General features: G+C 67.3%; 1 protein-coding gene across 3 annotated transcripts; it reads left to right on the top strand.

Annotated features, from left to right (window-relative positions):
• The first annotated feature begins 589 nt into the window (after nucleotides 1-589).
• ACAP3 (ArfGAP with coiled-coil, ankyrin repeat and PH domains 3) lies at nucleotides 590-13,957 on the top strand. Of its 3 annotated transcripts, XM_064371928.1 has the most exons (23): nucleotides 590-636; nucleotides 4,278-4,335; nucleotides 5,037-5,156; nucleotides 5,343-5,396; nucleotides 6,244-6,302; nucleotides 7,663-7,846; nucleotides 8,154-8,198; nucleotides 8,287-8,382; nucleotides 8,457-8,531; nucleotides 9,673-9,785; nucleotides 9,869-9,920; nucleotides 10,198-10,298; nucleotides 10,384-10,495; nucleotides 10,895-11,103; nucleotides 11,194-11,263; nucleotides 11,365-11,459; nucleotides 11,535-11,737; nucleotides 11,873-11,980; nucleotides 12,578-12,676; nucleotides 12,768-12,994; nucleotides 13,196-13,305; nucleotides 13,521-13,631; nucleotides 13,810-13,957. In XM_064371928.1, exons 1-23 carry the CDS (start codon nucleotides 590-592, stop codon nucleotides 13,955-13,957), a joined length of 2,496 nt encoding a protein of 831 aa, XP_064227998.1. The 3 variants fall into 3 exon arrangements, 2 of the variants coding, with proteins under 2 accessions (XP_064227998.1, XP_064227999.1); XR_010340940.1 differs by lacking the exons at nucleotides 12,768-12,994; nucleotides 13,196-13,305; nucleotides 13,521-13,631; nucleotides 13,810-13,957 and having other exon boundaries at nucleotides 10,384-11,103; nucleotides 11,539-11,691; nucleotides 12,578-12,667; XM_064371929.1 differs by lacking the exons at nucleotides 12,768-12,994; nucleotides 13,196-13,305; nucleotides 13,521-13,631; nucleotides 13,810-13,957 and having other exon boundaries at nucleotides 10,384-11,103; nucleotides 11,535-11,691; nucleotides 12,578-12,667.
• Nucleotides 13,958-14,065: the final 108 nt, after the last annotated feature.

Here is a 14,065-nt window from a genome sequence, read left to right as displayed (position 1 = left end):
CGCGGGCGTGCGTTCGTTAACTCGCTCATGCATTCGCCGCCGCCCACACTCCCCGAGCGCGCTCGTTTGCCGCGTTGCGGCCAAGTCCTCCCAGACGTGGTTTTTGCAAACGCCCTGAGTTGCGCAACGGTCAGGATGGCTGGAGCGGGCGGGGTCCGCGCCCTCCCCGCGCCCCACGGCCCGGCCGACCCTCCCCGAAGTCGACCGTTGTGGTCCCCGCCTCACTTCCGGACCCGGGTGGTCCCTGGACGCTGCGAGGGGCGTTTGGCGACGCTCCCCGGCGGTGACGTCGGGCGGCGCGCGCGGGCGGCGGACTTTGGCGACGCTCCCCGGCGGTGACAGCGGGCGGCGCGCGCGGGCGGCGGACGTTGGCGACGCTCCCCGGCGGTGACAGCGGGCGGCGCGCGCGGGCGGCGGACTTTGGCGACGCTCCCCGGCGGTGACAGGCGGGGCGGGGCGCGGTGCGGCGGCCTCATTCCCGGGCGGGCGGGCGCCGAGGCGGCGCGGGCGGGACAAGCGGGCCGGGCCGGCGCGGCTGCCGCTCGGCGCCGCGGTCCTCGTGCCAGTGAGCGCCGCGGCCGCCGCAGCCATGACCGTGGAGTTCGAGGAGTGCGTCAAGGACTCCCCGCGCTTCAGGTGCGCCGCCGGGGGCCGCCGGGGTGGGCGCGGGCCGGGGCCGTCGCTGCCGCCTTTGTGCCCGGCGGCGGGCTGGGGAGGTCAGCTCCGGGCCGGGCCGCGGCCGCCGGGGAGGGGCTGGAGGACCGGCCTCGGACAAAGCGGCGGCCCCGCCCCGCATGCCCCGGGGGCCGGAACAAAAGGCGCCCCTGTGCGGCCACCCCGGGACCGTCCGCCCCCGCTTTGTGTCTGCACCTCCGCGGAGCTGAGCCCCTCCCGGGCCCTGCGGTCCAGCCCTGGCCGGGGTCGTCTGGGTCCGTGGGGGCGTCGGCCCCTGGTCTGTGCTTCGATCTCGTGTCCGGAGCAGCGCGCGGGGGACAGTCAGCTGGAGCCGCGTTTAAGGCCTGGGGCGGGCTGCGTGGAAGCCTGAAGCGGTTTGAATGGCCCAGGGGCCTGCAGGGGAGGGGCTGAGCAGAGCGGCGGGAAGGTGAGGTGGGGGGCAGGGGCGTGTCCACCCTGAGTCTGAGTGCTTTCCATCATTCCTGGCGTGCAGGTGGACACACCTGCGGGAACCAAGTGTTCACAGACGTGTGCACCAGGGTGCCTCAGCCTCGCTTGGTGGACATTTGGCAAACGACAACGGAGGCAAAGAAGCCTCTCTCTGTCCTCAAGGGCGCACCTGCGTGAGGCCCCCACCTCTGCCCATGCTTGTGCAGGGCGCGCCCTTGTGAGCGCCGCCCCTCTGTGCGCCTCCGTCGGGGCGCCAGGCCTTGCACAGCACGTGGGGGTGAGCTGTGCCACTGGGCTGTGCGTGGTGCCTGCATGTAGCCTACCGATGGATGCACGCAGGCGTGTGCACGCGCCACTTCTGTGTGGGTTCACGTACTGTTAGCCACGTCACCAACAGACACACGTCAGCATGTACACGCGTGTGCCACCACTGGGTGTGCGTCGGTGTGTGTGCACTCTCCTTAGACACACTTGTATGTGTGGTGCCACTGTGCAGGCATGTTTGTGCATGAACGTGTTTGCACATGCGTGCTTGGTCGTGTGTGTGCGTGCGTGCGTGCGTGTGCTGGGTCTCTTGGGACCTGCTGGCAAGTCAGCCTGTGTGTGGAGGCATGGGGGGCCTCAGGATCCCTGGAGCCGTCACCAGGAGGCCGCAGGAGCCTTGGAGTGGGAGGCTCGAGGCCAGCCAGAAGAGTGGTCCCTGGCCCTGGGCAGAGAAACTGGGGTGCCCTGTGCTCTCCCGTCTTCCACTGTTGACCGGGGAAAGGGGTTGAGCCCGGCACCCCACGATCCTGTGTTGAGGACCCAGGCTGCTGTGGGGAGACGTGGGATGGCCTCCCTGCTGGGGGCTGGGCCCTGGCTGAAGTACCCACCTTCTCCCTGCATCCTCTCTCAAAAGCCTAATGGACCTCCTTGCCCACACAGAGGGGCTGCGCTGCTCCTGCCCGGTCAGGTGCGGGTGCTGGAACCCACTCCCCTCCGACGGGCTTCTGTGAGAGCAGGTTACAGGAGCTGGTTATGGGGCCCGTGGGGCTGTGGTAGGTGCTGCGGGGCGGCTGGCCAGGCTTTTGCAGGGGGGCTGCCATGGGAAACTGCTTCACCCCCAACGGGCACGGACTGCACTGGACGCTGTCTTGGGCCGCAGAAGCCTGGCCCAGTGAGTTTAGGGGTTAGGCTGTGATTTACTGGGGTTTAAGGGGCTCCCGGAGGCTGACCTGGGGGTCTCCTGAATTGCCCATTCTCAGGGGCCCCTGAGGGTGTAACTTGAGCTTCCTGGCCTTCCACGGGGCTGGGAGGCCGGGCAGGGTGGGCCAGAAGACGTGGTCAGTAATGTGGAGTCTGGTCGCCCCCACCCTGGAGAGGGGGACCCTGCCTGCACCCTCCTGGTTTGGGGAGGGCCTAGTGGCAGCCCGGGTACAGTGGGCGGGTGGCCAGGGGAGCCTGCCTAGGGGAACCGCCTGGCCTCTGTTCAGCGTGCCCCTCCCCTGGGTGGGGCTTCAGGCGCTGAGTCACGACTTTGGAGGTGGGGGCAGCCTCACCCTCCTCCCCATCCTCCAGGCTGCTGAGGAAGCCTGGGCTGAGCACGGTAGAGGAGGCCTAGGTGCCCAGGGCTGAGGATGGGAGAGCTCAGGGGCTTCCAGCAGTGGGTACAGCCCTCAGGGCTTCTGCCAGTGACTACCCTGTCCGCATCAGCATGACTGTGAGCTCCGGGGTGCAGTCCCCCTTTCCAGCTCTCCAGGGACACAGGTGCTCCTGGCCCAAGGGCAGCAGCTTTGGGTGCAGCTGTCTCTGCATCCGGCCCTGCTCAGGGGTGGCTGCAAATTCTGGGGTGTGGCTCTTTCTGCCACATTCTCCCAGGCGATGGTCTCTTCTGGGTTCTGGGATCCTCCAGGGGAGGGGAGAAGCTGAGGTAGAGGCCGGGCTCCAGGGGGCTGCAGGCTGAGCCCCGGTGTCAGCAGGTACCACGGCTAGCTTCCCTCCATTGCCCCCTGCTTTGGGATTCAGAGTCCTTTTAGCCATTTGGGAACAGGTGAGGGCTGCTCAGAGAGGACCTGCTGTCCTGCTGGGGTGGTGGGACCCTCCGAGGTCCCTGGCTGGGGCAGCCTGGCGCCCGAGGCCCCAGCTCTTAATTGAGGACACGCCCCATGCAACCTGAAGGCCCCTCCCCAAAGGCCTGGGACACTTGGCAGCAAGGGGTGAAGCACCGTGGGCCCCGATGGCTTCTGCTGCCCGACCCCTGCCCTGGACCTGTCCCTGGAGTCCTGCGCCCCGTCCTGGCCCCAGCCCGGGCCCTGTGGTGCCCAGTCCCCAGGAGGCCAGATGGCCCGGCCGGCAGCTGAGCTGATTGTATGAAGTGCGCGGCTGCCGGGATCCTGGCCCTGTTTCCCTGTTTCCTGCTCCCGGAGTGGGGTGGTCACGTGCCGATCCGTCTGCCTCCCGTCTTCCGGGGATTCTCCCGCTGAGGCGTCTCTGGTGATGTCATGGCTTAACTCCTCTCTCCCCAGGCAGCCCCACTGTCAGGCTGTTCTGGTGGGAGTGGCTCTGAGGAGGACGGCCCACCCCTCCTTCTGGACTGCGCCGCTTTGCAGTTGTGAGGTTGGGGGAGCCGGGGGTGTCTTTCCTCAGCTGGTCTGAGGCCATCTGGCGCTGCCAGGACCAAGAGCAGCCACCCTGCTGCCCCCACCCCGTCCTACAGTGCACGGGCACCAGGCCTGGGTGGGCTGCAGGAATGCAGAGGGGTGAGGGGCAGGCGCCGCAGGGTTGGGGGGGTCCAGATGGGTCCAGGGTCAACTCTGACCTCCTAGAGGAGGGGCCGGCAAGGCTGGCACAGCCCTTGGTGCGCACTGTCCCTGAGGGACTCCCAGCAGCTGGCTGTCCTGGTTAAGGCTGGTCCATCCTTCTGCCCCAAGGGCACAGCAGTGCAAGTCACAGCCCATCCCACCTCTTCCTGCCTGGGGTGGGGGAAATGCGCTGGATGGGCGTCCCAGTCCTGCCCCGGGAAGCAGGCAGGCACCTGCGTCTCCCAGCCCGTTTCCTGAAAGCCCCTTCCCGTGGCGGAGCCCCTCAGGGAGGTCTAAGGGGGGCGAAGCCAAGCCTGACCCCAAGGGGGCCAAGGCTGCAGGTGACCCCAGCCAGCCCCCTTCTTGCCTCAGGGCGACCATTGACGAGGTGGAGACGGACGTGGTGGAGATTGAGGCCAAACTGGACAAGGTGAGGGGGGCCTGGGGCTCGTGTGTCCAGGACTGCTCTGCACCCCATGCCCAGCCAGACTTAGGATGGCCACGGGGCGGGACTGGCCCTCCGGGCCTTACTAAGCCACACCCCCCATATGTGGAGCACACTCTGGTGCTCCAGGACCTGGCCAGTGTGTCTCAGCACGTGTGTTCCAGGGTGCACACGTCACACACACATCCGTGGCTGACCCTGAGTCTCATCCCAACCAGGAAGGGCTGGGCCGTGGTGAGTCCCCGACCCACGGTGACCGCCTGTCCCTTCTGCTGGCTGCTGGGCTGGGGATGTGGGGACAGCTGCTGTGTGGGCCCAGTCTTGTGTCTCTGGGCTGGGGCTGGGGCGGAGAAAGGAGCTGGGAGTGAGAAGCCTCGTCCACGAGCCCCATGCAGGCCGGTCCTGCTGGCTCTGGGTCCTTTGCTTGGCTCCCGGTCCCTTCCGGCTGAGTGAGGCCCTGGCGGCCCCACCCCCTCCTCGCAGACCGGCCTCCCAGCCCCAGGCAGGCCCAAGTGTGAGAAGCCTGAGCAACAGCCGGGAGCTGGGCTGCGGGCACTGAGTCCTGGGTGCCGACAGCCTGAGCGGAGCCCACCCTGGGCGCTCTCCCTGCCTGTGAGGCCGGCCCGTGTGGTGGCGAGTGCAGGCGCCAGTGCCCACCGTACTCACCACGCCCTGCCGGCCCGCAGCTGGTAAAGCTGTGCAGCGGCATGGTGGAGGCTGGCAAGGCCTACGTCAGCACCAGCAGGCTGTTCGTGAGCGGCGTCCGAGAGCTGTCGCAGCAGTGCCAGGGCGACACTGTCATCTCGGTGAGGGGCTGACTGACCTCTGACCTCAAGGTGGGGTAGGGGAGAGGCCGAGTGAAGCAGCCCCTCGAGGGCGCCCAGGCCCGGGAGCAGGCGGGTCTGTGCGCTGTTGAGGGGGCTTGGAGGGCGTGGCTGGGTGGCCTGGGCCGGAATTGCCATCTCAGCGCAGGTCCTCATCTGCTCCTCCAGGAATGTCTGCAGAGGTTTGGTGACAGCCTGCAGGAGGTGGTGAACTTCCACATGGTGAGCCTGGCCTGCCCAGCCTCCTGGCCACCTGCGGGCCCCGCCCAGCCTGGAACTGAGCTGCGTGGGCTCACTGGGAGGCCATGTTTCTGCTCCTCCAGTCTGGGGGCGGGGGGCGTCCCAGGTTTTCGCGTCATTATGGGATGGGGAACAGCCCCGGGGCTCTGCCGTGTCCCAGGCAAGGGCTGCACTTGACCCTGGGGTGGGGGTGGTTTTCCCAGGGCTCCCCCAGCTGGGCAGGGCTCTCATCCCAGGCTGGCCTGGCTGCCATTTGGTTCTGGGTGGACCCCGGGGACGGACACAGGACAGGCTGTGAGATGTGGGGCCGAAGCCTGGGAGCCTGAGCCACAGACTGAACAGGGGCCCTACCCCACAGGGGAGGTCCCGAGGTAAACCCAGCAGGAGGGCTCCGCGGCCCCTTTGCTCCTGGTCATGTGCGGCCCTCCTCTACGCAGGGCTCTGATTCGGAGCCCAGGATCTGGCTCCGCAGTCCCAGCCCCAGGTGCTCCCGGCTCTGACCCAGTGCTCCCTGCTGCAGGGATGGGCACCCCAGGGGGGCCGCCCAGAACCAGGAGGCAGTGGGGCTCAGGCTGTGCCCTGAGTGCCTGAGCTGTCTGGGCCACATGAGGGGCCAGGTGGGGCAGAAGGGCAGGGCCACAGCCACCGCCACTGGGTGCCAACTCAGGCCTGGGGGCTGCTCCCCTGACCCCCTGAGGCCGGTCCTGCCGGGTGGGGCCCACCCATGTCTGGGCCTGGGGGCAGTGCCCTCTGCTGGCGAGGAAGGGACCTTCTCTCTGGGGCCCTTTGGGGACCGACCCCAAGGATCTCTGCCCTCCCCCGCCCCTAGATCCTGTTTGACCAGGCCCAGAGGTCCGTGCGGCAGCAGCTCCACAACTTTGTCAAAGAGTGAGTGGCTCCCAGGCCCTCGGGGCCCCCAGGGCTGGGGAAGAACACTGAGACCACGCTCCCTCACTTGGAGGGGAAGGAGGTCTGGGCTGGAACGGGGGCACCCTGGCCCCAGGCCTCCAGGCTTCGCTCAGGTTCCGAGAGGCAGAAGGCTCAGAGGCAGACAGCTGGGTGGAGCACAGGGGCCCCACGCCCTGCATGTGTGGGTGGGGGTCCAGCCCCACATTGGAGATGTCCAGTCTACGCTGAGTTTGTGGGTCTGGAGTCTGGGTGTGGCTGGTGTCTGGGCTGGACAGATCCTGAGAGCGAGGTGGGGAGGGCTGGGAAGGCCTGGAGCAGATGGGAGGGGCAGTAGGTGAGGAAGGGAGGCTGTGCCCAGGAGCAGAGAAAGGGCCCGGAGTGGAGGAGGGTGGGGCTGGGCGTGGTGGCTCACACCTGTAATCCCAGCATTTGGGAGGCCGAGGCCAGAGTATGCCAGGAGTTTGAGACCAACCTGGGCAACGTAATGAGGCCCTAATCTCTACAAAAAGTAAAAAATATTAGCTGAGTTTGGTGGTACATGCCTGTAGTCCCAGTTACTCAGGAGGCTGAGGTAGGAGGATCACTTGAGCCCCAAAGGCGGAGGCAGCAGTGAGCCATGATTGTGCCACTGCACTCCAGCCTGGGCGACAGAGAGAGACTCCATCTCAAAAAGAAAACCCCAAGAACCAAAAATTAGCCAGGCATGGTGGCACACACCTGCAGCCTCAGCTACTTGGGAGGCCGAGGTGGGAGGATTGCTTGAGCTCGGGAGGTAGAGGCTGCAGTGAACCACGATTGTGCCAGTGCCCTTCAGCCTGGGCGACAGTGGGCAGTGGGGAGGGGTAACATGGGGAGAAATGCCAGATATAGGTGATGGGGAGGAAGGCAGCAAACCACACTGCCATATGCGACAATCTTACATGTTTTTCACATGTACCCCAAAACCTAAAATGCAATCAAAAAAATTAATTAATTAATTTTAAAAAAACAGGTGGGGCTCAGTGGTGGCTCATGCCTGTAATCCTAGCACTTTGGGAGGCCAAGGCTGGTGCATTACCTGAGGTCAGGAGTTCGAGACCAGCCTGACCAACATGGAGAAACCTGGTTTCTACTAAAAATACAAAATTAGGCAGGCGCGGTGGCGCGTGCCTGTAATCCCAGCTACTTGGGAGGCGGAGGTTGTGGTGAGCTGAGATTGGGCCATTGCACTCCAGCCTGGGCAACAAGAGCAAAACTCCATCTCAAAAAAAAACCAAAAAAAAAAACCCACGAGGGTGACTGCAGAATCCAGCAGGTGCCCCTCCCTGACCTCTGACCCCACCTGGCACTTGGCCTCCAGGGATGTGCGGAAGTTCAAGGAGACAAAGAAGCAGTTTGACAGGGTGCGGGAGGACCTGGAGCTGTCCCTGGTGAGGAACGCCCAGGCCCCGAGGCACCGGCCCCACGAGGTGGAGGAAGCCACCGGGGCCCTCACCCTCACCAGGAAGTGCTTCCGACACCTGGCACTGGACTACGTGCTCCAGGTCAGCCCCGGAAATGGGGCGGGGGGTAGGGACCAGTTGTAGCGAATGGAGGCCTCGGAGACCTTGTACAGCAGGGCTGGAGGGATTTGAGCAGGAGTGACATTCCTGCTTTGCCCACGGGTGGGACCTCCGGACATGGGGAAGGACTCCAGGACCATGGGAGGATGAGGCTGGCCCAGGGCTGGGAGCTGAGGACGACCAGGGGGTCTCAGGGAACCACAAGCAGCTCAGGTGGACTCCACAGCAAAGTGCAGGGCTGGGGCTGCCTCAGCCTCGAGGGCTCACCTGTGGGCTCCCCCTCTGGCAGATCAACGTCCTGCAGGCCAAGAAGAAGTTTGAGATCCTGGACTCTGTGAGTGCGTGGGGGCTGCCCATGAGCACGGGCTGCTGGGTGGGGCTGGAGCGGGCGTGCTCGGGCCTCACCTGTGCTGCCCCCGCAGATGCTGTCCTTCATGCACGCCCAGTCCAGCTTCTTCCAGCAGGGCCACAGCCTCCTGCACCAGCTGGACCCCTACATGAAGAAGCTGGCGGCCGAGGTGAGCCTTTTGGAGGGGCGGGGCTGGGGCGGGGGCGGGGCCTCCGTGGCCTTCCCTAATGCGGCCCCCAACAGCTGGACCAACTGGTGATTGACTCTGCGGTGGAAAAGCGTGAGATGGAACGGAAGCACGCCGCGATCCAGCAGCGGGTGAGGCCGCGCAGCCGGCTCCCTGCACTCCGGGTGCCCGGGAGGCCCCTGCGTCCTCACCCCATGCCCGGGCATACACTCCCCGCCTTGTCCTCCCAGCCTGTCTCCCACCTGCTCTGCCCATGCCCTCTCTAGGGCACAGAGGCTGCTGCCCTGTGATGTGTGCGGTGGAGGGGCATATGTGGGTGGGGTCTCTGCTGGGCTGCAGCTGGGACCCGCCTCTGCTTCCTTTGAGGCCGTGGTCACCTCTTTGGCCTCAGTCACCGGCCCCTTGTGGGACCTTTGCTTGCCTGCGGGACAGCAGCCCCGGCCACCACCCAGGGCAGAGGTTGGCTGCAGGCAGGAATAGCTATTTTGGGATAAAAGAGAGCCCCGCAGGAGTTGGGGACGGGTCGCCAGTTGCCAGGAGTTGGGGGCAGCTGTCACTCACTGGCTCTCTCCCCACTCCCGCCTGCTCCGGCCCTTCAGACACTGCTGCAGGTGAGTGAGCACTGGGCCTGGGCCGGGTGTGGCTGGGGGCGGGGAAGACCAGATGAGGCGGTGCCTTTCCCTACCCTGCCCCAGGGCCCTTCAGCACCAAGGACACCTCCTGCCAGCCTCACTGCTCTCTGCAGTCGCCTGCACTGTGAGAGGGGCTGGCTCTGGCCAGATCCCCACATCCCCCGTGCAGCTGTCCCTTCCTGCCCCACGTGGCCTGGGGAGCAGGTGGCCTCGCCTCCCCTCCACTGCCCTGGCTTGCCAGACGGCGGGACACACAGGGCCCTCAGTGGCTCCCAGGCCTCCTGAATGGGGCTCTGTCTGCCCAGCTGGCCACATGAATGGGGCACTTAGGATGCAGAGGGCGGGGGGCAGCTTCCTTCCTGATCACAGCCTGCTTGTCCCTGCAGGGCTGGGGTGGGGCCGGCACTTTCGGGCCCCCAGCTGTGAACATGAGGGGTTTGCCCATGGGTTTCAGGGCTGGGGTCCTGGCTGAGGTCAGGAAGTGGCTTTGGTGAACCAAGGTCTCCCGCCTGAGTGTGTGGCCCAAGGCCTTGTGGCAGCCTCAGACGAGGACCCCACCCCAGCCTGTGCTCCAAGGAAGCCTAGAGGGTAGCACGTTCCCCCAGGGTGGGTGCTCAGGGGGTGGGCTCCATCCCCTCAGGACTTCTCCTACGATGAGTCCAAAGTGGAATTTGACGTGGACGCGCCCAGTGGGGTGGTGATGGAGGGCTACCTCTTCAAGAGGGCCAGCAATGCCTTCAAGACCTGGAACCGGTGAGGGGCCTTCCTGGGGGGCAGGGGTTACAGCGGCCCTGGGGTGGCTCCGCCTGACTCCCTGAGTCCCCCCACCCACCCAGGCGCTGGTTCTCCATTCAGAACAGCCAGCTGGTCTACCAGAAGAAGCTCAAGGTACATCCTGGGCCTGGGCCCTGATGGCTGGACGCCCCACCTGGGCCACAGGGCAGACTGGTCAGTTGGGGTTGGCATGGGGCTGGAGCACTAGTGGACGCCGGAGGCCAAACAGTCAGGGAGCAGAGAGCTGGAGATGGGGCTTGGGGCTTGGGGCTTGGGGCTTGGGGCTCGGGGCTTGGGCACTCAGCCTCCGGTCTCTAAGGCAAAGCAGGAAGGGGTCGGTCTGGGCTGGGGTGGGGGCTGAGGGCAGGGGTCACAGCAGTGCTGCCCACAGGACGCGCTGACCGTGGTCGTTGACGACCTCCGCCTGTGCTCCGTGAAGCCCTGCGAGGACATTGAGCGCAGGTTCTGCTTCGAGGTCGTGTCACCCACCAAGTGAGGAGGCCCAGCCCGGGGGGGGGGCCGTGGCGGGCGCGCCTGGCCACTGGAGCTAACGCTTGCTTCCCCCACCAACCTGCAGGAGCTGCATGCTGCAGGCCGACTCCGAGAAGCTGAGGCAGGCCTGGGTGCAGGCTGTGCAGGCCAGCATTGCCTCTGCCTACCGAGAGAGCCCCGACAGCTGCTACAGCGAGGTGTGGCCCTCGGCGCCCCGCCTCATGCCCATCCACCTGCATGCCACCACGGATGGCCCTGCCCCATGCCCATGCACGCGCCTGCCACCGCGGATGGCTCCTGCCCCCACCCCTGCTGGTGCACACGCCTGCGTGCCACTGCAGACGGCCTCCGCCCCATGCCCATGCACACGCCTGCCACCGCGGGTGGCTCTTGCGGGTGGTGTGCTGCCTGTGCAGTGTGGGTGTGCATGTGTGTGCGCGCAGTCTCTGCCCACGGGAGGGTGTGCACGTGCTTGTGGAGGTGTGTGCTCGGGGGGCCCTGGCCCGCGCTGGCACTTCTGGCTGGGGAGGAGGGGAACTGCTGGGGGAACCACGCTGGCCCCCTGTGGGACCGAGCAGCCCCACCCCATCCCTCAGAGGCTGGACCGCACAGCATCCCCATCCACGAGCAGCATCGACTCTGCCACCGACCCTCGGGAGCGCAGCGTGAGGGGCGAGAGTGTGCTGCAGCGTGTGCAGAGCGTGGCCGGCAACAGCCAGTGTGGTGACTGCGGCCAGCCGGACCCCCGCTGGGCTAGCATCAACCTGGGCGTGCTGCTCTGCATCGAGTGCTCGGGCGTCCACAGGTGGGCCCCTGAGGGCTAGGCTGGGACTGGGGGTTGGGCGGGGCTGGGGGCCTTGCCTCGCCCTGACTCGTCTCTGCATCTGCCCTCCAGGAGCCTGGGTGTCCACTGCTCCAAGGTCCGGTCCCTGACACTGGACTCGTGGGAGCCAGAGCTGCTAAAGGTGGGTGTGGGACTCCTGAAGGCCATGGGACCCCCTTTGTGGGGACGGGAGCTGGGATCTGCAGGTTTACACTGATGCCCGCTCACCCTGTCTCCCACCAGCTGATGTGTGAGCTTGGAAACAGCACCGTGAACCAGATCTACGAGGCCCAGTTTGAGGGCACAGGCAGCAGGAAGCCCAGCGCCAGCAGCCCCCGGTGAGGTGGGGTGCAGTCTGGATCATCTGGGAGCCCCAGTCTGGGGGCACAGCCTCATGTTCACCCCTGGTCCAGGCAGGACAAGGAGGCCTGGATCAAGGACAAATACGTGGAAAAGAAATTTCTGCGGAAGGCACCTGTGGCGCCAGCCCGGGAGGCCCCAAGACGCTGGAGGGCGCAGAAGTGCCTGCGGCCCCATAGCTCTCCCCGTGCCCCCACTGCCCGCCGCAAGGTCCGGCTTGAGCCCGCCCCGCCCTGTGTGGCCGCTCTGCCCTCAGGTGGGAGGCTGTGCCCCGCAGGGCTGGGAGGGGCTTGCTTCGGTGGGGGATGGACTCCGTTGAGGTGCTGGGCAGGGACTCTGGGGGTGAGCTAGGGTTCCCTGCCCCACTCTAAGCACGTGGCTGCCCCTGCAGTGGGCACTCTGGAGCACAGGTTCCGCCGGGACTCCCTCTTCTGCCCTGACGAGCTGGACTCCCTCTTCTCCTACTTCGACGCAGGGGCCGCGGGGGCTGGCCCTCGCAGTAAGTGTGGGGTGGGCCCAGCCAGGTGGCAGGGCAGGGCCAGGGAGGCTGGCCTGGAGGGCGCCCATGCGTGGACAGCCCTTGCTGGGGAATGGAGCAGCATCTGGGTGGGTGGGGGGCCTTCTGGCCATAGAACTGGAGGCTGAGGCCCTGTCGGGGGTGAGCTGTGCAAATGTGCATGTGGGCTGTGTGTGCCCAGTGTGTGCATGGAGCAGGTGGCCCCGGGGTGCTGGGCAGCAGAGGGTGCTGCTGGCTGGCCCTCAGCCTGGGGCTCTTCCGAGGCCACGCTGCGGGGCAGTTGGGTGGAGACCTTTCAGGCTGGGGGCCCACTGCGGAGGGTGCCAGGTGAGCTCCAGTGACACCTCCCGAGTGGCGAGCAGGAGGGGCAGGCTTCCCGGTGGGCCTGGGCTTGCTACCCCTGGTGCCTTTGAGCTGTCACTTGGTTTTTCCTTCTTCGCTCCTAGCCTGCAGCTGGCTCCTCCCCAGCCCCAGGTGGGAGCTGGCCTTGTCTCTAGGGGTAGCCCCTGGAGGGTGAGTGGGGTTCTGGGTGGAGTCGAGCCTCCCACACTCAGGACTCCCTTCCCTGGGCACCTGCAGGTCTGAGCAGCGACAGTGGCCTTGGGGGCAGCTCAGATGGCAGCTCGGATGTCCTGGCTTTCGGCGTGGGTTCCATGGTGGACAGCGTCACTGAGGAGGGTGGGTGGCGCCTTGCCCTCGGCCGAGGCCCCTGCCCAGCCCCGGGGCAGCCCCAGGGAGGTCGCCTTCCCTGACCGCCCCCTCCCCACAGAGGGCGCGGAGTCAGAGGAGTCCAGCGGCGAGGCGGACGGGGACGCTGAGTCCGAGGCCTGGGGCCTGGCGGACGTGCGGGAGCTGCACCCGGGGCTCCTGGCACACCGTGCGGCGCGCGCCCGCGACCTTCCCGCACTGGCAGCGGCGCTGGCCCACGGGGCCGAGGTCAACTGGGCGGACGCGGAGGACGAGGGCAAGACGCCGCTGGTGCAGGCCGTGCTAGGGGTGAGCATGGCACGGGCGCTGCGCGTAGGACACAGGTGCACCCTCGCGTTTGCATCTTCTGTGGCTCCACCACGAGGGCTGCCTGTCCGCCGTGGGGACCAGGTTCGGTCCCGGCTGGGGCGCCCAAGGCCGGGGTCGGGCTGCAGAGGCGCTGCGAGGGGCCGGTATCACGGCTCCGTCTGAGTCGCTCCGGCTCCCCAGGGCTCCTTGATTGTCTGTGAGTTCCTGCTGCAAAACGGAGCGGACGTGAACCAAAGAGACAGCCGGGGCCGGGCACCCCTGCACCACGCCACGCTGCTGGGTCGCACAGGGTGAGGCGCGCAGCCCCCGCCCCGCCGGCCCCGCCCCGCCCCGCCGGCCCCGCCCCCGCGATGGCGGACACGCCCCCCCATGGCGCACACCCCACCCTCCCCCTCAAGCCGCGCCCGTGAGCGCACACGCCCCGTCCCCGGGCACGCCCCTCGGCCGCACACGCCTCGCCCTCCCCGCTTAAGCCCCGACGCGCCCCTCTGCCCTCGCCCCTCAGCCAGGTCTGCCTGTTCCTGAAGCGGGGCGCGGACCAGCACGCACTGGACCAAGAGCAGCGTGACCCGTTGGCCATCGCGGTGCAGGCGGCCAATGCCGACATCGTGACCCTGTGAGTGCGGCTGGGCCCTCGGGGCGGGGACTCCGGGGGTGGGGCGGGGGCGGGGCGGGCTTCCGGTGTGGGCGGGGCTTCAGGGAACTGGGCCTGTGGGACAGGGTGGGCTTCCGGGGCGGGGCCTTCAGGGCTGGGCTTCCGGGGCGGGGCCGTTTCACGCTGCGCCTCCCCGCAGGCTCCGTCTGGCTCGCATGGCCGAGGAAATGCGGGAGGCCGAGGCTGTGCCCGGCCCCCCAGGCGCCCTGCCGGGCAGCAGCCCCACGGAGCTCCAGTTCCGCAGGTGCATCCAGGAGTTCATCAGCCTCCACCTGGAGGAGAGCTAGGACCGGGCAGGCCGGGCAGTTGCCGCCCCGCCCGGCCCGAAGCCCCCGGCGCCCACCTGGCCGCGGCCCTGCCTGTGACCCGCGGGCCAATGCCCCGCAGACCCAGTG

The sequence above is a fragment of the Aotus nancymaae genome, unplaced genomic scaffold (assembly GCF_030222135.1).
Source record: "Aotus nancymaae isolate 86718 unplaced genomic scaffold, 86718_ANA_hifiasm-v0.15.2.pri h1tg000250l, whole genome shotgun sequence".
NCBI classification, from domain to species: domain Eukaryota; kingdom Metazoa; phylum Chordata; class Mammalia; order Primates; family Aotidae; genus Aotus; species Aotus nancymaae.
Note: the sequence above shows the minus strand (reverse complement) of the source record. Positions and strands in the feature narration are given on the sequence as shown.

What these genes read in the sequence shown, in the direction of transcription:
- ACAP3 (XM_064371928.1), top strand. Translation starts at nt 590, where the DNA reads ATGACCGTGGAGTTCGAGGAGTGCGTCAAGGACTCCCCGCGCTTCAG. An exon ending in AGTTTGAGATCCTGGACTCT is followed by an intron (nt 8,199 to 8,286) that starts GTGAGTGCGTGG and finishes CTGCCCCCGCAG; the next exon opens with ATGCTGTCCTTCATGCACGC. An exon ending in TGGTGCAGGCCGTGCTAGGG is followed by an intron (nt 12,995 to 13,195) that starts GTGAGCATGGCA and finishes CCGGCTCCCCAG; the next exon opens with GGCTCCTTGATTGTCTGTGA.